General features: G+C 34.6%; 1 protein-coding gene across 1 annotated transcript in view; it reads right to left on the reverse strand.

The window, feature by feature from the left end:
* UGGT2 (UDP-glucose glycoprotein glucosyltransferase 2) overlaps nucleotides 1–21,618 on the reverse strand; it is a 76,321-nt gene that overhangs the window by 16,316 nt on the left and 38,387 nt on the right. Inside the window, exons 17-29 of the mRNA XM_058824538.1 lie at nucleotides 21,221–21,385; nucleotides 20,647–20,770; nucleotides 20,450–20,548; nucleotides 18,522–18,616; nucleotides 15,991–16,197; nucleotides 14,703–14,834; nucleotides 12,684–12,811; nucleotides 11,426–11,521; nucleotides 10,220–10,322; nucleotides 5,346–5,425; nucleotides 3,813–4,002; nucleotides 2,803–2,961; nucleotides 1,594–1,679 (exon numbers count right to left, since the gene is read on the reverse strand). Of these exons, the coding sequence (XP_058680521.1) occupies nucleotides 1,594–1,679; nucleotides 2,803–2,961; nucleotides 3,813–4,002; nucleotides 5,346–5,425; nucleotides 10,220–10,322; nucleotides 11,426–11,521; nucleotides 12,684–12,811; nucleotides 14,703–14,834; nucleotides 15,991–16,197; nucleotides 18,522–18,616; nucleotides 20,450–20,548; nucleotides 20,647–20,770; nucleotides 21,221–21,385 (1,664 nt within the window). The remainder of the gene's footprint in view (nucleotides 1–1,593; nucleotides 1,680–2,802; nucleotides 2,962–3,812; nucleotides 4,003–5,345; nucleotides 5,426–10,219; nucleotides 10,323–11,425; nucleotides 11,522–12,683; nucleotides 12,812–14,702; nucleotides 14,835–15,990; nucleotides 16,198–18,521; nucleotides 18,617–20,449; nucleotides 20,549–20,646; nucleotides 20,771–21,220; nucleotides 21,386–21,618) is intronic.

Below are 21,618 nucleotides of genomic sequence, written 5' to 3' on the forward strand. Positions count from 1 at the left end.
TTCCTCATGAGGTATTAGTTTTTAGTAACTTAGCTGAGTTCAATTAAGCCCATTTGTGTTACAGAGGGAAAATGAGCAAAACCCCAGTAGATAATTTAAATTTCCTCTGATCCAGGCTAGAATGTAGAGTTGTTTTGTATCATTTTGTTTCATTATTTAACCAACTGCACCTCATTGCATTATTTTTTAAACCATGCTATCTTATATAAATCACTTTATATTTCTTAAGAATTAAATGCTAAATTAGACAAATGGTACAGATGCAGTTGGTGGAGATCAGTTGAACCTCAAAGGGTAAGGACTATGTTTTTCTGCTTTTTCAACAGATTGTGATTTCTGAAAAAAAAATAATTGAAAATTTTTTTTCAACAAACAAAATGAATCTAACATCCCATTAATATTTCTCCCTGTAACACTGATATTAACTAAATGTTCAAAACCACAAAGAGGCTCAGCAAGTTTTTTGTTTTTTAATAGCAGCTATAATTAACAATACATGGAACTATGTCTTCCTGGGCTTCAAGTAATAATAAATATTTTATAAGAAAGAGACCTATTTCAAACCCCACAATTACTCTGAGGGAGAAAAGATAACAGGAAAAAGGCAAAAACAAAGAAAAACTGAAGCTGAAATTAAATAAACAATACTGCTCCTCTAGAAGTGATTAAATCTAAAGCTTCAGGAGAAAGCTCTCATAGGCTACAGGTCTGTGCTTTTACATAAAACATGGAGAAAAGGTGATTCTTCTAAGGAATAGTTGGAATGATAGTGAGCACATACATTCCTTTCCATGAAAATCAACCATGGAAATTACAGATCTAGAAGCCACAGAGATGTCACCTAAATGCCAGTTACAGGAATACAACTTTCTTTCTATGGACAGAGGTTTTTCCCAAGAGAGGGAGATGTGGTGCAGTCAACATGCAGCCAGGGTCTCAAAATGAAGGATGCTTTAATATCCTAAGGTGGAGGTGTAAGTACAGTGATCCTTAGATGACTTAGACAACTAAGTAACACTCAGAATTCATCGAAGAAAAAAGTCTAGAACTGAAACGATTACAATGCTCCTGTTAAAAAAAGATGCCACTTGTAAATATGCTGTATTCAGAGGGCTGAAAAAAATTGTGAGAAGGAAATTTGTGGTACTTCCTTCAGATAGTTCTGGAGATAATTTGTGAGAGCAATGCTCCATTGGACATATTCTTGAAATTACATGTTAAGTATGTTGGAAATGCAAAAATATTACAAACAAAACCATGAGTGACATTTCTACAGAATTTGGTGGTGTGATAATGCTAACCATGCACAGAACTGACAGGGAAAGTGTCTGGCAGCTGTGCAACTGTGTAGTAAGGGACATGGCCAGCATCTAGTCTAGCTGAGCACCTTGGCTTTATTATGCCTTCAAAAACACATGTAGCCATCAAACAACAACAATACAAGGAAATAAAGTACTCCTAACAAACTTTAAATCATCATTTGCATCTTATTTTTAATGCAATCTTTGCTCACTTTCTTTCAGTGTTGTCATCTTTTCAAAATATATTGCAGTTTCAGATTAATTTGTTTCCAAATGATGGATTCATACTTACGAAAACACCTGATAAATCTCCTCAGATCTCCCTTTACGTAATCTCAGCATCCAAGCACCTGGATTTGCTTTCAGCTGGAAATACCCCTAAGGAAAAAACACAGGCACTTGTTCTGCTTGCATTTTAGACTCAACCATCTTCATATACAAAAATAAACTACTCAGCATTTGTACTAGCCCTGAAATAAGTGTGTCAGGTATGCAACAATTGTCACTTTCCTGCATGTCTGTTTTAACGTCTTTCTGTGCTCTATTTGTTTCTAGATGAATTTGAGTTACATACAAAAACTCCACCAAGGACAGCAAGTAAAAGAGCAGCAAAGAAATAACTTATTGAACAGATCCTAAATTGAAAAGCTTCTCTGAAACTCAATTTTTGTCTGAAACAACCTTCCAAGTCAACACAATTCCTTACCATTTTAGGAACACTGTAAACAGCTACTGCTAAGTTAAAGTCACAGAGAGCAAGCTTTGAAATGTGAAGAATTGTTAAACATTTCATCATGCCAAACATCATCTACTGTTGAGTCTGTATTCAGTACTTGGGCAAAAATCAAAGATTCACAATTTATTAAGTATTTCATTCCTTATGATACAATATTTACAAAGACTAGAGAACAGCAGATAGGTAAAAGGTCTTATCAAAATCCTTCCCATTCAAATTCGCTTAGCCAACAGAAAATAAAGGTTTTACTTCAGAAGTCACATGGTCTTCTGCTCTACAGACTGCCAACATGAAAAATAACTACTTTGCATGATGAGAGAAATTCTCAGGTGTGGGTATGTCCCACCAAGGCTCTAAGCACTTACCTGAAGCATCTAAAATGGGAGTCTTCTTTTGCCTGGATCATTGTGTAACAAAAAGGTTTATTTTATTCAGAATGTGAATCACACCTTACATTTGTCAGGGAATCTCAGCCTGAATATAACTGCCTCCTACCACCTACTAGAGGCAATTAGGCTGCCAGTTTAGGCACTTCAGGCAAGAGTATAAAATTAGGCTATATTCAAATCTATACTGCGTCACAGGAGAGGAGCAGGGGGGAAAGTTCAACAAATTGGAGATGAGCTCAGCTCCAGGATGTGTCTGTTACTTTTAGCATTACTAAGCTTGCAACACAGAGAAATGGATTTAAAGAACAAGATGCTCATGAAGAATTCTCACAAGAAGTGTGCAATTGTAATGACTATTCCTGTACCAAGTACTTACAAGGTTGGCCATCACAATAGTATCAACCATGACAGGATTCTTCTCTGTGCCCAGAGTGAACTGTAACCCTCGAGGAGGTTGTCCAGTTGTCACATCAAAGCAATGTCCTTCAAGCAATATATATTCCAGCTCATATTCTGCTAAAACTGCCCCTTTTATCTATGGAAGGAACGCTTCATCAATAAATTATGTCATTTAACCACGTGGGAAAAGCAAAATATTACAGTCACAAACATGTTGTGTGGGATTTACCACAATGTAACTCCCACAGTCAAAAAAACCCAAAGAAAAGTCCATCCACAGGAACTTAACTCAATTATAAAACAGGTATCCAAGACAAAGAGGAAGGGTCACTCTGGAGAGACCTTCTCTCCACTAACTGTTGAAGCTGAGGCACCTCTGCCTTTGTAAGGTAAATCCCAGCTTTACTTTCACAATACACTTTCCAAATACACAGCTTTGGTCAATCAAACACTCAATATTTTGCATAAGCTTATTGACTCAAACAAAATGAATTATTTTGAAGATGGGGATTAAAATAGAATTAAATAATAATTGAAAGAATTGTGAACTAAAAGAGGGTCAAATACATTTAAACTACATTAATAAACAGTCATATATTCCAGTTTATATGAAGATTTACCTAGGTTACAAGAACTAGGAAACATAAAGAATCCTTTAATTGCTTTACTTTTATCTTAAATGCAGTATTTCTCTAAACACAAAACTCAACATAGCAGGTAAATTGCTTTAACTTGTAGTTTGCATTCTGATTTTTTTTCTATTCCATTGCTTTCCTTTAAGACTTGTCTCTTTGTTTTTTAAGAGAGAAAAGGACGAAAAGATGATGACAATAGAAACGGTAAAATATTGCCTATTTGCAAAGAAAAATTTACCAAAGAAAATATTGCAGGGGAACTGACACAAGACAAATCTTGCAACATTTCCACTTCCCTCTTGGAGTAGAAGGGCCAACACAAGTTTTACAGTGTTCACAAACTATTACTTACTTCCTGCAAATGAATGTTATCAAGGTCACAGGAACTGTTTACTGCTTCAACCAGCCAGCTTTCGGGAGTGATCATGTTTAGGGTCAAAAGAGGTGATTCTGGCAATTCTAGGAATTTTGCTACAGGTTCAGAAGGAAGGTGCTTATTGATTCCATAATTTAATTCTGGTTCCAGAACAAAACGATAGAAGCTGTTGAAAAAGAAGTGTGACAAAACACAACTTTTGGTAAAATACAAACATGAAGCTCTTCTAAAATATTTTCCAATATAGTGAGTATTTACCAAGTATGACGAAATTTGGAGGCAAAGTAGCTCCTTATTCTTTTGGAATATCATCAGACAATACCTACAGCATCTCAAATGGGCTGGTAGATGAACACAGGCCTATACACTTTTGGTAACTTTTCTATGGATGTGTCTATTTTCCATTAACACTCCAAAGGCTATGAAAGTGAATACCCATGAGATGCATTTAGATAGCCTGACTGTTAGCAGCCTTGAATTCTCAGAATCTGTATCACTGAACTATGCAGAATGACTAATCTCTATTGGAAAAAAGTCTTTGAGAATGGCTACTGTCACTAGCAGCAGCAGGACAGAGCAGAGGAAGGGCAGGGTTTCCCTGTTCCTCTCCAGCTCTTACCCCAATTATTCCACACATAAAAGTTCTCCCAAGCACAAAGAAAGAACCAGGCACCAAGACCTGCAAAGTGCCCAGCTTCAAAAGCCATCATAATGATGTTCATACAAGAAGACACTCAGAAGACTGAAATTAAGACCCTCTTGTGGAACAAATGCATAAAACGCATAAAAACTAAGGACTTCTGTTTTGTGGGCAAATGATTAATTCTGCAGCTCTCTGGCTAAAGGACAGGCACTGCCACCAACCTCTCTCAGGTAATTAGTAATATAGGTGTTAGGATTATAGGTAAAATACCTGCCAAGGAGATGGCTGTACTTAAACATTTCTCTTAGAGGGAAAGAAATCCTCTTGGAAGGAATTAATTTCAGTGTAAATGTCTATCACTGAATTAGTGAACAATGATTTTTACACACAGATAAAAGAAAATTCAAATTATAGTAGATACATTCAGGATATCATGTTCCCAATGAAATATAACATCATCTCAATATAACAAATGCAGACTGTATATTTATTCAGATGAATTTAATTCCTAGGAGTACAGAATCTGTACAATCTATTACACAAACAGTGGGCTGTAAAGAAGGGAACAACTTAGACAGATAATCCCCCTCTGCAAGTTTTCACAGCTATAAAAGACTATTGATTTATTTAAGGCCTGTTAATGAGAGGTGTATTTGATGGACTAGATCACTTCCCTGTGATACTGTGCTTGACATATTAGAACAAAAGCTTTTATTAAACAAGTGCCAACTGCTTAGGTAACATTCAGTGAAAAATGAGTCAACAAAAAGAATTCAGAAACACAAAGCAATTGTTTACTTTTTAAGAAGAATACACCATTAAGACTGTTTTTCCAAAATGAGCATGACAAGCTATGAACTACTAACCTCTTCAGTGGCACTTCAGACAGCTTAGATCTGCAGTTCAAAAATAACCTGAGTTTCATATTGATAATGTCCTTGAGCACCTACAGAAAAAAAAAATCTCTGTAAAAAATGGTTCTTGGTAATCACCAAACTTTGAAAATAAGCCAAAGTTACCATTGTGACATCCTGCCATTTCTCATGGTTCAGCAAGAAGCTAAAACTTTTTGAAGATGTAAATATATCTGTATATTAAAGGTTATTGTCAGATATTATAAATGAATGTCTGACCTTTCATCAAACCACATGATTTAGCACATGATATTCTTGACAGTCAAAATTTTAATGTCCTCATGCAATTTTTTCAAGAGCAGCTCTCTCCATTTTCCAACGCTTGAGTAAATGATATTATCACCCTTGCTACATTGTGATTTTACAACACTGGAAGGTCTCTAAGTACAACACATGCCTTTAATCCAACAACCAATCTTAAAACAATTGCTTTCACTCTTATTAAAACAGCTGTATACAGAAAATTGTTAAATACAGTGAAGTTCAGAGAACTATTTTAATACTCAATTACTTAATGACTTTAAATGTCAACAATACACTAATGATGTATTAAACCATTCAATTAACTTCAAAGCATTTTGGTAAGTTCACATATTTCTATTTTTTTTCTCTCAGTTTCTTCATCTGTTAATTTCTAAAATAGTAATGTTTTGGATTCTGTTATATAGGAACTATAATATTAGGACAGTATTTTTTTTCTCATTTTTGTGAGCAATCTGTTTTGTTTTGCTTAAAGCTAACAAAGTCATTAATTTCTTTAAAGCACTCATAAAAACCATTATCAAATTACCTTCAGTTCTGTGGTTTCTGACACAAAATGCTTACCTGAAAGCATAAAGCAGCTGTGCCTACATTTATGGATATTAGAAAGGCCAGTAAGACATAAAAGCTAAGTTATAACACCAATACTAGTAAGGCTAATATCTAAAATTACTACAATAGCAAATAAATTGGGAACAAAGCAAGACAATATTCATCATTAAATCTCTTTTTTATTATGACTATAATTTTTCTCTCCTCAGTTCAGCCCATGGCTTACACACATTCTTTACTACAATGCTGTAACTTTACTTAGCCCTGGGGAACTGTTCTATTCCTAGTTTCTTATTCTTATCTTTTGTACCACTGAACACCATCACTGAAAATCTACTGAATAAAAACAAAAAGTAGAGAATAGCATATTGGTGTGAACAAGTGAAGAAGCAGGAAATGAGAACCTAAGAGCACTGGAAGGATAAAAAGGGAAAGCATCACATGACATAAGTTTAAGACCACCAAAATCAAAATAGAGGTCAAAATGACTCAAATATCTATCTACCATTCAGAATAAAAAGAATGATAAAAGCCTGTAAGGATTTTACCTTCAAACTAAACCAAACCCTCATCCCAACAGCAAGAATGATTCTTCAGCAATCTGCATTGCTAGGCTTTTTTGTATAGAATGAAATTATGTTGCAGAAGGCTGATGCATCATCCCAATTCATCAGCTGACCATGAAATTTAGTACAGTAGCAAAAAAAAAACTAAAAGCCTTTCGTAATTAACATTTCAAAGGACTTTAAATAGGAAATGACAAATAACACAATAATTCATTATCTCTGTGTTTTACAATACAACTTCAGAAAATACTGAATTTGGTTCTATTATTTAGGGCTTCTGAGGACACCAGAAACCAGGCCATTTGAGTTAACACATGAAAATGGTGACAAAATTAAGAAGACTCTTTTAGGATATTTGAAGAGTTCAGTCTGTTTACTTTAAATAAGAAAATTCAAAGAGCATGGAAATTAAGTTCAGGGAGCACTGTAAAACATGGTTGAAATATTTCAGGAGGCCTGAAAATTATTCAAGAGCTAGTTTTATTGTGCATGTGCACAACAAAAAGTCATTTGCAAGACACTTGAGTTACCACAACTCATCTGAAGAACATTAACTCAGTAAACCATCATTATCTGACCAGTCACTTGGAATTGTTTGTGAACTTCAGGATAATACAAAGAATCTGAACTGAAAATGAACTTATAATAGAATATTCAACAGAACTGGCAAAATGATGAGAACATCAATGCTTACAGCATGGATCTAAACAAAAACCTGTAATTCCAAGTCTGAGTTTAACAGTAAGGTTAATTAGCCACAGGAAAATCTCAGTAGGTGCTCTAATCTGTACTCAGCTGCTTGGTAATATTTAAATTAGGAATTGATTAAAAAATTATTTCTACTTCAAATAATAATTGTGAAAAAGGAGTCCTGACACATGCATTATATAGGCAATCAGACTAGATCACCAAAAGGGGCTCCTGCAGGGATTCCTTTTACTTTAGGCATGGAATATTAAGTCCTCACTGAAGACAGAATGAACAAAGGAAAAAAGGCAAAAGATAACTGACAAGAAAAAAATAAAAGGTTTCATTTTTTTGTCCACGTTTTTGAATTGCTTGATACTTACTGGAACAAGAAAAAAAAGGTGGATAATCCTAAGACTATACAGAATGATTTTTCCTCCTGTTTTTGGTGAGCCATGAGGAAAAAAAATCCACAACTCTTCAATTTTGTCCTCTATTTTAGCAGAAGGAATTTCTACTTTTCTCACATCACATTAGAGATCACTTTCATAACTTCAGGACTAGTTAGTTCTTCCATATATTCTGCTGAAAACTTATGTGGCCCAACCATGATAAAGTTATGACTGCCATTTAAATATTTACAGTGGACAGTGACTCTGTCTTGTCTGGAAATATTTGATGCTGAAATCTGTGACAAAACTTTTTGAAAAAAGGGAAAAAAACACAGACTATATGGAAGGTGCTACCTGCCTCAGTCTGGAAAGGATTAGAGCAATTCTTATGATACAATCCAGTACATATTTTAAAAACAAACAGCAGCTTTGATTGAGGTCTCATTTGTGCTCTGACTCATTCCTTCCTCCATCCTTACACTGCCAGTCTCTCAGACTAAGCAGTCAAGTTTAGATGACTGCCCACCTCTAGCTATTAACACCTATCTCAATTTCAATCCCACTTAATATGAGTAACATTTTGTTTGTATTTTTAATAAAAAAGACCAAAATATTTATTTGAAGTAGCTATTAAGTGACAGAAAGTAATACAAGGGTGAAAAACCCAGTCATTATATGGACATATTCAATACAGAAAGGAGCAAGAATCACATGTTCTGCCATGGTAGATACTCCACAAATTTTGCACCATGAATAGCTACCAATCCAATATACTCAGCTCTAATCCAATTATATAAATGAAAAAAAAAAGCCTTTAAATATAAATATATTTCAGTGATTAAAGTTTATAGTGTATTTAAATCACCTATCTACAGTAAGCTAATCAGAAAGGCATTCATTTAAGAACTTTGAGTTTGGGGCCTGCTGTATTTGCATGTCTGTTTTGTTTCTAGCAGGAAATGGTGGCTTTCCAGGTAATAATATATATATATATATATATATATATATATATATATATACATACACATATATATACATATACATATATATATGTGTGTGTGTGCATATAAATTTCAGTCTATTTTTCATTTTTAAAAAGATATTATTGGAAAGTCTAATCTACATTAAAATATTTCTGGTTTGTTTACTTTCAACAGCATTTCACTACTCTCTCCTCAGGGTTGGCTTCTTGAATAAAACTAGAGCTCCTGTGACTCAAGCAGGATCTGCCACAGCTCAACAGCTGGGGACACCATAGGAGTCATTTGCCTGGGCATGCATGAGAGAGCCTGTTGAGCTCAGAGGAATGGAGGCTTCTGCTCTGAGCTGCAAGATCCTTGATGTGATTTATAGTCATAATATGATTTTCTGGATAAATGGAGAGTTTCCAGTCCATTTCAACCTGAAAATATTTTCATTTGGTAATATCAAGCTTTCATTTTCACTGAGAAGGGTGAAATGAGAGATCTAGTTCTCGAGCTAAGCTAGTATTCAGAATCTTGAAATAGCAAAATTATTCATGAATTTTAGAAAATGTTTTACTTCACTCCACTATATGAAGAGTGAGTGGATGCTTCAACATTTGATATAAAAAGGTATGAAAATGGGAGGGGGAAAAGCACTGTAAGAATTTATGAAACTTGCAGAATTACTGCAGGAAAAAAAGATAAAATAGGATGCAGCAAAAATCAAGTTGGAGCTTTCAGAATTATAACAGACCATAAAGTGAAGACAAAATTTACATTTTTATGGGAAACTATAAAGGAACCTGAGACACAGTGATATTCTGCAGTAGGTGAAAGAAGAAAATAATTTTAGCAGCTGTTTTTAAGACAGTTTGTCTTTAGAAGATCAATAGCTACACACAATGGAAGCCTATCTAGATATACTTGGTAGCATTAATCAGCTGAGAAATATCCCTCCAAGAGCTGAAAGCTTTATAGTCCAATCTTCTTATGATGATATTACAAGTCAGATTTCGACCACTTCATTTAGGTGCCTTGGAAAACTAAGGTGATCTGGTTTAATGGAAGGAAGCATATACCTCCTGAGATTTTGAGATGCAAAAAATTATGTACACAATGTCCTCCTTTCTTTCTGCTGACTGTAGAGAGCAATTACAGGCTCACTAAGAGGACTGGGCCATTGGGCATCTGAATTTTACTTTCAAATGAGATATTCATAATGATGAACTGGATAATTTTCAACTTCTTTTATGAATTAAAATAACTAAACACATATTTTAAAGGAAAAGAAAAAATAACCAGATTTTGTTTACTCTTTACTATACTGTATGTGGAAATTAGACCAACTTTAGTAACAACTGAAGTACAAATAAGCAAATTATAAGAAATGAGCACCATCTTACAATCAATAAATGGGTCATCTTCTGTGCTTCTCTTGTCAATGGATCCACAATAGCAACAACATCATAGAATGGGTCATTCTCTTGGGGCTCGATTTTTATTACACTGTTAAAAAAGTATTCAGAACAAGTGACATGAAAAACTCAAATCTGAATTTGTTGAAAGGACAAACATTTTTAGACATGGATTTGTAAGATCAGAGGCGTTTAAGATTTTACTGCTCAAGAAAACATTTCCCTCATTTCAAGCAATAATCATGACTGCTCCCTGTGATACAATTAGAAAAGCTGAATGTGAACAGGAGTAAAAAATATAGCATCAATCCAAATACTTCTGTACTGATTAGTGATTAGGTACATTCTCTAAAACAAAATTAATAAAATAAAACACAGTAAGACTTTACAAAGGGCCTTTTTGTCATTTGTTTACAGTTCCCTTCATGGAGATCTGGAATCATTGGATCAGGCAAGCAGTGGTGGTGACATAATTTAAAAAAAGGGGGGAAAATTGCATTTGAGAAGTGTGGAGCTTGATAGGCTGGAAGAGCTTTATGCATTCCAGAAAATAATTCAGTTTGATAGACTCGATTAGGCTAAGTCAAGCCAACCCTAGTTAAAGTACTCTGTGTTTACAGGAAGGAAATGTCAGTAAACTTCATTTTAAAAAATGAAAAAAAAAAGTCATATGCTGTAAATACAGAAAAGGGACAACTGGAATTTGTTTTCCACAAAATATATGGTAGCAGCACAGTACTGACTGCTACTAGTGTAACTTAGAAAAAAGTGTCAGCCTCTTAGAAAGGGCTACCATTCATTTCACTCCTTTCACCAACAGGCACAGTCCAACATCACACACAACTACTACTGGAGCACCTTTACCAACAAAAACAAGTAGAGATTTGGAAACAGCAAAAATTTTAATAAAAATTTGTAATTTGATCACAGTTTTTGTATTATCATATGTCCTTTTAAAACATGCACCCCTCTGTTCTCTTTTCAGCAAAGGGTAAGATTGGGAAATCAAGAGGCACTACTAATGAATTTATTAGGAAAAGTAAAGATGCATCATGCAATGGCAGATGAGCAGGCTGTTCATACAACACTTTCAAAATTAGAATGCTTACTCAACTTGCCAAAGACAAGTAATCATCAGTAAATTCAAATGTTAATAAAAAATTACTCTAAGTGCATTATCATGACAAAACTGACCTGTGCTGTTCTTTGAGTAATTCAACATCTTGTCTCATCTCTGTTTTAGGCAAAGATGACAGCAGGGCATCTATTTTCATAATCAAGTCACTGCCACTGTATTAAATAAGGCACATATAGTTTGGTTGTCATTAGAAAAGGAGCAAAACGTTAACATTTTAAAGTCAGTCTCTTTGCATAAAGGATATTTAGAAAGCCCACATCCCAGACCTGGACTCTAAGGTGATTAACACCTCAGGACTTGTAGCTAAAATTTTAGCATTAAAATTGCCCAAGAACCACTACAGCCTTAGAGAAGCCTTGTGAAACGAACACTTATTAATTTTAAGAGATGCAGAATTCACAGAGTTATCATTCAGCCTCACAGCAATTATTTTTCTCAACTGTTGGGTCTTCCAATCTGTGTAATATGATGAAAATGTGGGGCTTGGTCCACAAACCTAAATTAATGACAAGTTTTTATTAGTCCCACATTTGCCAAAGAGATCTGATTCAGAATCACGAGAAGTGAGTATATGATGTTAAGATCTGCTGACATTTCTAGCTCTTTACTCTTTTTCTTTTTTTTTAAATTTTTTCCCATTTATAACAACACTAGGGAACAGATATAAATGACCTGGTTTCAAGGCTGGCCACATATTTCAATTTTTTATATTGGAATTTCCTACTGAAGTTTCCTTAGACGACATAGTTCCATTTCAGTGTTGTTAAGTCAGAATATTTGTCTAAATATGTTTTGTCTCTCGCTACTTATCTCCTTGAGTTCTGCCTCTTGTTGATTTTGTTTTTCTGGCAATGATTCTTTCAATTGTGCCAATCCTTCTAGATAACAGAAATGATACTCAAAGTTGAGAAGTACTGTAAGAAGAGTATAATTTTGTTTTCTTCTTTGTACACAAGCTGTATCCTTAGACCAGAAGATGGCCTGAACTCATCTTTACACTTCTTCAGTGAACAGATGTGAGAATGTTGTCTACTATGGTGTCAGGGCACAACATCAGCCCATGACTCTACGGGCTGCCTTACTAACAATTCCCAAAGACAACGACTCCAAATATTAGTACTCAGATTTGGCCTAAGATACACTGTATTTTATCAAGCTTATTATTATTCCTTACAATTACTCTTTGCAAACAAAACCTAGTAGGAATCCTTTACTGTTAGCTGTACTCTTGGTTGTAAGGACAGTGAAAGTAGGGAAAGTATTTGGAGTAATTCAGCAGAGCTGCACACATGTTATGAGGCAAGAGAATTTTACCTTTTACTACTGTTTCCCATCTCTTTGACAATAGCTTTAATCTTCTCTGCTGAGGTACTGTATGTTATCTTTTCCAACAAATTAAAGTCTTCTGCATGGAATTCATTTTCATCTAAAGGACCCAGTACCTTAGGTAGAGGGAAAAAAAACATTAAGTGTAGAATGTCCCAATAATGCTCTGTTTGTGAGTAAAAAGAAATGAATATTTTAAATGAATGCACAATATTGAATATGAAACTCCAATCTCTATATACATCAATGCACTTGATTATAAAACTAATTAAATTTTATAGTAACTATGCAGGATTAGGCTTTTACAGTTATATGATTACAGTTAATTATCAATCACAAAGAATAACCGCCATGGAGATATCCATGCTATTTGTCATTATACATCCATCTGTAAAGGAATACACTATTTAGAAATAACTCGAAGAAAAAGCTCTCTTATGTAAAATATTTTAAACTCAAATTACTATTTGTCTACCACACTCTTTAGCTTTTCAATTCTTTAACACAATCTCCTTCTACCACTTGTCAAATGAAGCAGAACAGATAGAAAGAATGGGAAAGGACACAAAATGTGTCATACGAAAGGATACAGAATTACTACATTTTTAGTGTCTGAAAGAAAAGAAAGTGCCTGGGAGTCCCAGAAAACAGCTTTGAGGATGTTGTTTGGATTTCCTACTCAGTCTATCAGGCCAAATTGACCCAAGACAAGTTCAATAGCCTACAGGGCTCCCAGGATGTAGAATCTCATTATATAAGTTGGGTGCTGAATGTCTCTTCCTCAAAATTCAATTGCATCCTATAAATGAGAGGTTATATAACAAATTCCACTTTTGATTTTTTTATTAATGATGCATGAGATAGATGAAACCACAGTATAATTATGAAATACTATGGTAATTTGGAGAAGCCAATTAGAAAAAATTAATTTGCTCAAAAAAGCAAAACTTCTGTGATGAAATATTAAGGACAGAAATGAAGGATATCCCTTGTCTTTTAAAAAGTGATAGTTTAGAGTTAATAGTTTACAGTAATATACATTATTAAATTTATCCAAATATTTTTATGAAACTTATTTCCCCAAAACTTAAAATATGACATTATTTTAGCTTTTTTAGGCATGGAGAACAGTAAGAAATATTTATAAAATAAATTCATGAATTTAGTTATGAGGGAGCTGACACAAAAAAACCCAACAATTCTTTAAGGCTTCATCAACAAAAATGCTTTCTGTGTGTTTCTTAGCAGTATTTTAGCTGCATCTCAGCAGCATTTAGGATGCATAAGAGTAACTAAACTGACTAAATTTAAAGAGTTTCCAGTTATGAGATGCCAACATAGTTTTCTTTCTATTTCTTTCAAATGGCGTAGTAAATTGAAAATAGAAGAATTAAAATATGGTTTGTAAATTGTATTTGCAATGTAAGGCACTGACTATCATTTAACAAGCACTAAATATTGAATGCAACATTATATCTTTTGATCACAGATCATCTATTGACAAAATGTAATTAAGGCTATTGTTTTCAGCTATACACACAAGAAACTGAAACAACAAAATTACTACACTTTTATCTGTAAATAAGGAATTAAGATTATAAAACAACTAAATATTTATTAAAATGTGATGCTTTAGAGCTTGAAATACTAACCTACTCAGTGGAATTTATATACATTTATCTGCATAGTAAAATAAAAGTAACTTCAGGATCAAAACTTATTCTTAAACATCACAAATCAGACACTAACCTATTTTGAGAATTTTGTCAGATTAACTCTAAAATAGCTGTGGGAATGACATACACACATAGTAGTTCTAATGGACTGGAGCTAATGAACAAATTAGGAGTAAAACAAAATAAAAAAGCAAGACAAAAGTTCATACCATTCTCTAACAACTGTCTGAATAAATGGGAAATCAAGAGAACGCATTCTCTTTAGTTTGAAACTCAAGTTTCAGAAGTAAAAAATCCCAAAAAAGATTGAGAGTCTTAATTTCCTTCTTACCCTGCCATTGCTAATAACAGCCATTTGCCCAGGAAGCAGCTTCAGAACCTCCTGGCAGAACATCTGTTGAGTTTTAATTAAATCCAGTCCTAAAGTGTTGTACTTCTTCTCAAAAGTATCTCCATCCATTCCCTAAAGCAAAGGTAAAGCATGAGATGCTGGAATGATTCAGCAAAAATAAATTTTGTATCGTGTGAGGAAATCAAAGATTTTCTTCAAGTTATGTGGTAACCAGAAATCAAAGTGACACCGCCACCTCAGCTTCAGTGCAAGCACACAACTGCTGGTGGGGAGCCTGAGTGCAGTTTGTACCCCGGGGCAACTGTCAATAACCATGAGAGCAAAGCTGAGCCTGAGGTTAAGCAATTTTATCATGATCCAGCACAACAGCTGCATGAAAAGTAACACTCTGTTAACAACTCAACTGTTAGAATTCCCACTTTTAGAAAAAAGATTTAAAAAAATTTGTAATACTCTAAAAACCTAACAGTCATTCTAATATGGCCATTGGATACAATTTGAACATATTTTGGGGAAGTCAACATCGTCCAGAAAGACACACCAATTCATTTTCAAAGTGGGGAAAAACCTACCAAAACTTACATTGGAATTGTGCCTCACCTGTCAAAATTATTCTGATATGTATCGGTTCATTAGTAATAAACAGACCAAGCAGATTCATTCAGATACAATTAATAAAATGACAATAATTACTAACATACTTAGCAAACACAGCTTCATTAGAGACCTTTATGTCTTTCAAAATTTATTAAAAAAAAATGAAAAAAGAAACATGACTTAAAAATATACATTTTCTAATGCGGTCCAGTGAGTTTTCTTAGTCTTCCAACACTTCCTATTTAAAAAGACTAAAATTTACAACTCCTTCTGATACAAAAAACAGTAGTTAGCAGCTGTTATTTCATAACTCACCTCCACTCTCATGTAGTCTTAACTTTTTCTGAAGTCTAAATTCTTGAAAAACATTATTACTGCAATTTTAACTAAATGAGAGAGCTATTAAAAACCCCAAAAATTAAAAATTAAACTCAATTTTATTTGGTATCTGTATTCTGAATTTTTCAGTACTGTCATATTTTCTCCCTTCAAAGAAATTCTCTATTCTTCAATCATATGAAAGTCATCAAAAATCCAAATCTGCTTGAGAAGAAACAGTATATGAGTTATAAACTTCATGGCATTCAGCCAAACACTGAATTATTCTCACCACCTCCTTTCAATAAGATATATGTAAAATAAAAAAGGAAGTAATCTAGTTTGTACTCACTGGGATGAGGAATTTAACAATTTTAGTTCCAGCAGCAAGGGATTTTGCTGTCTCCTCCTTACTGAGTTTACTTAGGAAACTTTTTAAGTTGCTGTTGTTTTGGGTTAAAAAAGCAGCCAAAATTCCTCTTGCAATGGCTGTGTTATCTTCCTTTATTTTTGATGAAGGATTGTTCAAAATCCCAATTCGTGCATGACTGCTTGTTTTCTGCAAAGAAAAACAGAACAATAAGTAATTTTACAGTTCCATCTGCTGTTACCTAATGTATTCATATCATTTATAACTATGTGAAATGCCCTTGAGTATTTAATTTTTTGCAGCTATTTGTCTGTAGAAAAGATACATCAATGACTAATTCAGAACTCCAACTGTGAGTAAAAATGTGATTAGTAAGGATTTACCTATTCTGTGATAAATATTTTAAATAGAAGTGTAAAGTTTCTTTAATAGAACAACTGCCTATGAGCATTTTGCAAAAGCATGTTTTTAACAAACGACATAAATGAGTGCTCATTCACAGACTTCAGAACTAGTTTGATAGATGTCTGTCTGTTTTTCAAAAATTATTGAACTAAGTATAAAATAAATGCAAGAGAATGTATCCACTTATCACTTTTAAAGTTCAGCAGGAGCAAAATCCTTCACTGGCGAAAATCAGCGATGCCACTCAAATGTTACCAGAGTGTGAGATGATGATTCTAAGGCAGAATCAAATAACACCACTAACTGAAGAAAAGGTAAATGGACTCCAATGCAGGAAAGAACAAAAAATAAGCCATGCAATCACTGGTATTGAGCACTGGAAAGGCTTCCACTAATGGTCAGAAAACTGAGGAAGCACTGAGGAATCTGGGCTTGCTCCATCTGGCAAAGAGGAGGCTACAGAGACCTTGAATAGCAACCAAAAGTTACTGAAGAGGGAGTGAAAAACATGACAGGGCTAAACCCTTCCTGGTACCAGCAAAGAGTAACAAGGGGTAATGCTCACAAAGTTTGGCCTGGCAGAAAAGAACTACAATAGGAAAGCAGTGCAGCACCAGAGTAATTTGAAATGGGAAGGGACAGAGTCATCTCCTTGGAGATTTTCAGAAATCCTTCAAACACACCTACAGATGACCTGACGTAATGAAGTCAATAATTCCACTCTGAGTGGGAGGCTGAACTGGATGACCTCGAGAGGTCCCTTCCAGGTAAGACAGCTCAAGCTTTTTTTCAAAGGAAGTAAAAAACTACCAGAGTTTTCAAAATAGCATATATTAGCTGCAATAGCTAGAAGTGAATTTCCTTCAGTCATTTTTACTCACAGATTTTTGCATGCTTTACTTCAAATGCTGATGGCAAGTCACGAGCAAGCGGTGACTGTGCCAATTCTACTACTATCAGGAATTATACTAGACCCTGACTTGAGAGATAGAAGGGACTAGAAAGGAGTAAATAACCTCAATAAAAATCAGTGGACTTAAAAAAATACTCTTGTTTTATTTCTCATAAAATTTGAAAATCCCTAGACCAAGCAACACATGAAAATTATCTAATGTTTTGGGGTTTTTTCCTAGATTCTTCTCACCAACACAAGGGGACTTGCCCAGGTGGTTCTCACCTTTCAGATGGGAGCTGTAGCACATTTCCCCTGCTGAAGAGGGTTAAAAAATGAAGCTAGAGGGAGTATATCTGTCAAGCCTGAGACATAAATCAAGCGGTTCAAGAAATTAAATGCTTTTCTATAACAAGGACTTGTACTGAATATCTTTCTTTATGTTTTTTAAAGCCCCTTTCTAAGACATAGTTGTTATCACATTTTCTTGGCAACATCCCAATTTTCTAGTTCCCTTAGGGTGGTTCCTATTTCATTCCTGATTAGAAAGTCCAGATGCCTTCTTGATTTCAGTTTAAGTACTTCTTGATTAAGCCTTCTTGATTTCAGTTTAAGTTTAACCTGCCCCAAACACAGGGTCTGTCATTTATATTGCTACACATTTATACTTCCTGAAGTATATTTATATTTCAGACATTCCTACCTAAATCCTATTATTAACACAGAAGAACTTAAAAACAATCAAACTCATAAATGTGGATGATCCTCCTAGCATATTAAAACACACAGGAAAATTGATCTTAGATCCACACAAACAGTGTAGGGGAAAACGGTTGCTTCCTGGCCACAGCTGTGGCAAATAATACAGGAGAACACTGCTTAATGGTTCCCATATGCCATCCACAACTTGGGATAGTTCCCAAAGTCCTCCCAGTAACATTCTGGGCTACCTGATGGGATCAAGTCTAACTGGGAAGAAATTCACCCTTTTAACACACAGTGTCACAGTTTGTCTCCTGCCCCACAAGTCCATGAACAGAATGATCATTTCCCTTCAGGAATTGAGTAAAACAAAAGCACAATCTCTGAAGTCTGCACCTGACCAACAACAAAGTTGCTACACTTTTATTTAAGAGTGTGGTTTTTGAATGTGAAGAGAGAGTTGTTGAGAACATATTCATAACAACAATTTTAATAAAACCTGCTAGAAACTCACCAGGCTTTTCAAGGCATCAGCAAGCAGTCGTCTCCCAGCTGGCTTATCAAAATCAGCAACAATCCAGAGAGTAACAGCATACAATGCATCTTCATCTGAAAATTAAAGACAATCCTGTTTTACGTTCTGGAGAATCTTCCCATGACTAATGAAAACCAAATTAATTCTGTTTGTCATTTCTAAATTCATGTCTATCTTTAACTGCTGACTTCAACAGCAAGAATAATCTTTGCCACATCAGAATCTTTTGCCCTCTGAATTGAAGTAAGATTCTTAGAAGGCAATTTATCATGTTAATAGGAGAGAGAGACTAAAAGAGCTAATCCATTGTTACAGCATTGAGACAAGAGGGCCCTAAATAATTAGCTCCAATTAACAAACAGAGGTTACTTGTGAACATTTGATAAAGGCTGATCATATATAGCCAGGAATAAAAAGAATTAAGTGGTTACAGGATGACACAAACTAGGCCAGTCACTTTCCCTGGCAGCAAAGGGAAAGTCCTTCAACTAAAGGCAGGAAAAAACCTATCATTACAGGACACAAATGGGAATATACTAAATTCAGATCAAGGAAAGTAAACTACTCTGTAAGTGTACACAGATAATTTCTGTTTTTCTTGCTCTATGGTTTCCTGTTCTTTACTTGTCATAGAAGAGCAATGGTAGGTGAAAAATTCTGCAAAATTATCTCTAGAAAAATATTAGCCTCCTCAGGTCTACCATATATCCCTAAAACAGGGATATGCACAGGGACAGAAATTTTCCAGGGTTCTGGTGAGATGCTAGGCAAAGGTTATTATTAACTGTTGCTGTGGTCTAGAGAAACTCACTGGGGAGAGAGATTTGAAATGTAGATTCTAGCTTAAAGGTTATAGGTTTTACACAAGAGATCTCAATCTTAGAAATAAGCCCACAGTTTGAAAGCCATTGATTTGACAGCTCACTGGGATGTCCCTATGGTTGTAGACACAGAATCAAATAAGAGTCAAATAAATTTATTTTAAAGAAATTTAAGTGTTTGGCATTTCTTTCTGATAATGAATTAAGTAAAATTCTGTAAATACCACATAAAAAGCACTGAAAAAAAGCACTTTATTAACAGAGTTTTTATGTCCTTTGAAGGACTGATGTAAATGAGCAGCTGTTTCATAAGGCACACACTATTGTAAAATAAGACTATTGTAAAATTCCATGCAGAATTATGACCCCATTGTGGTAATATCTTCTCACTCAAGGAAAAGTACTTGCATATGCAATGAAAATATTTTATACAAGAAAGCGTTTGAACTGCTGTACAAAAACATGTGCAGGATGAGTTTTAACAAAGACAAAATGTATAAATGAGTCATAATTCATCAGAATATAAATTCTATTTTTTTCTATCGAAAGACAAAGGCTCGCTCAGCAAAATTAAACCACCTAACTAGAGGAAAACCAAGGAGATACTTAATAAATTCGAAACATAATAAATTATTCCTTAAATTCAGAAATACCTAATTTTGATATAAACATACAAACTCCATACATTCTGCCCTTGACAATGCTACAAGTAAGGGTCACCTGAAAACCAAACTGACTTTAATATCTTCAAGTAAAACCATTTGTATGGAAGCTGAGTCTACCTTCAAAGTCGCAAATGTCTTATAAAGGTTTTTAACTTCATGTTTGTAAAACAAAAACAACTAGCCACAACATCCATCCCATTTCAAAGCCACAAAAACTAACTACCCTGTTGATTATAATTTACGTTTATAATAGTCAGATATGCTCTGCTTCCTGAAAGAAGATACTGGGATATTGAGAAATATTTAATTTACATGGAATCCTTGGAATATTGACTTACTTGGGATATTTTACTTGTAAATTTCAACAATTTGTAATAGCCATATATAGACAGATAGATACACTATACATAAAATTATTTACCTTTTTTCATTAAATACTTCATATTATCAGAAATTACAGCACTTTTATCTTGTGAGTCCAAAAAGGAGAAAGTAGAGAAGTCTTCCACATCGAATGGAACTGCATAACGTAAGACAAAAAGTATTAGACTTTAAAATATGAGAACATACAAACAAAACAACCCACAGATCATAACAATATCCAAGAAAAGGAGTTACCAGGAGTGGATCTGAAATGTATGTATCTTCTTTCTGCTCCAAGAATACTGGGGTTTATACGGGAAACTACATTGTTCTGGTCCATAAGAAAATCCACTGCATTTACATTATCATCTAACAAGCCCTGCAGTAACAGAAAAATGTAAACTTTGTATTATTAAGACAGATTTTCAAAACAAACAAACACCAAGTATTTGTATAATCTTTCAGCTGAGCTTAAAGTTTCTATACACATCAAGTTATGGACAATGTCAGGTCAAAACCATATAAATGTCACACAGATAGCATTTCAAAATACCAAATATACATTTTTCAATGAACAACTGCAGTACATCCTCAGTTTCTGGTGGAAGAATTCCATATAATGACTATACGCTTAGCTGATCCTTCAGCCTTGAATAATTTCAATATACTCTTTCAAAACCACGACCACAAATGATGGTAACGATGTAATTGCAGGTGCAATATTACTAATTTCAAGCCATCTCATAAAAAACCATAATATATAAACATGACTGAAACAATTCACTGTCAAATGCTCCACCCTACACTCGTTCAGAAATGTGAAGCATACCATGAACACTGCCCGCTGGAAGAAGCCGGTGGCATCAAAAATCCTCTGAAGAATGAGGGTCTCCAGCTCTGCCGCATCCATCTCCTCTCTGGGAAAGGGCACGCCATTAAACAGCGCCTGAGGCAGTGGGCCCAGGCCACTCTTCTTGTAAAAGGTTGCTCCTGCCTGATCAGATCAGAAATATCACAGGATTAAACAGACTGTGGCTGACTGTAGTAAAAAAATGAAACTAGTATCAAGAGAGGATGAGCTCTAATCTCCAAGCACGCTTCACTGTCACACCTTGTCATCAGTGGCAGGGACAAAACAAAGTGTCTGGAAACCTTATGGGACAGATGGGACTCATTTGTCAAACAGAATGACAAAGGAAATTATAGATCCATATACTTTGTTGTGAA

The sequence above is a fragment of the Ammospiza caudacuta genome, chromosome 2 (assembly GCF_027887145.1).
Source record: "Ammospiza caudacuta isolate bAmmCau1 chromosome 2, bAmmCau1.pri, whole genome shotgun sequence".
Classification (NCBI taxonomy): domain Eukaryota; kingdom Metazoa; phylum Chordata; class Aves; order Passeriformes; family Passerellidae; genus Ammospiza; species Ammospiza caudacuta.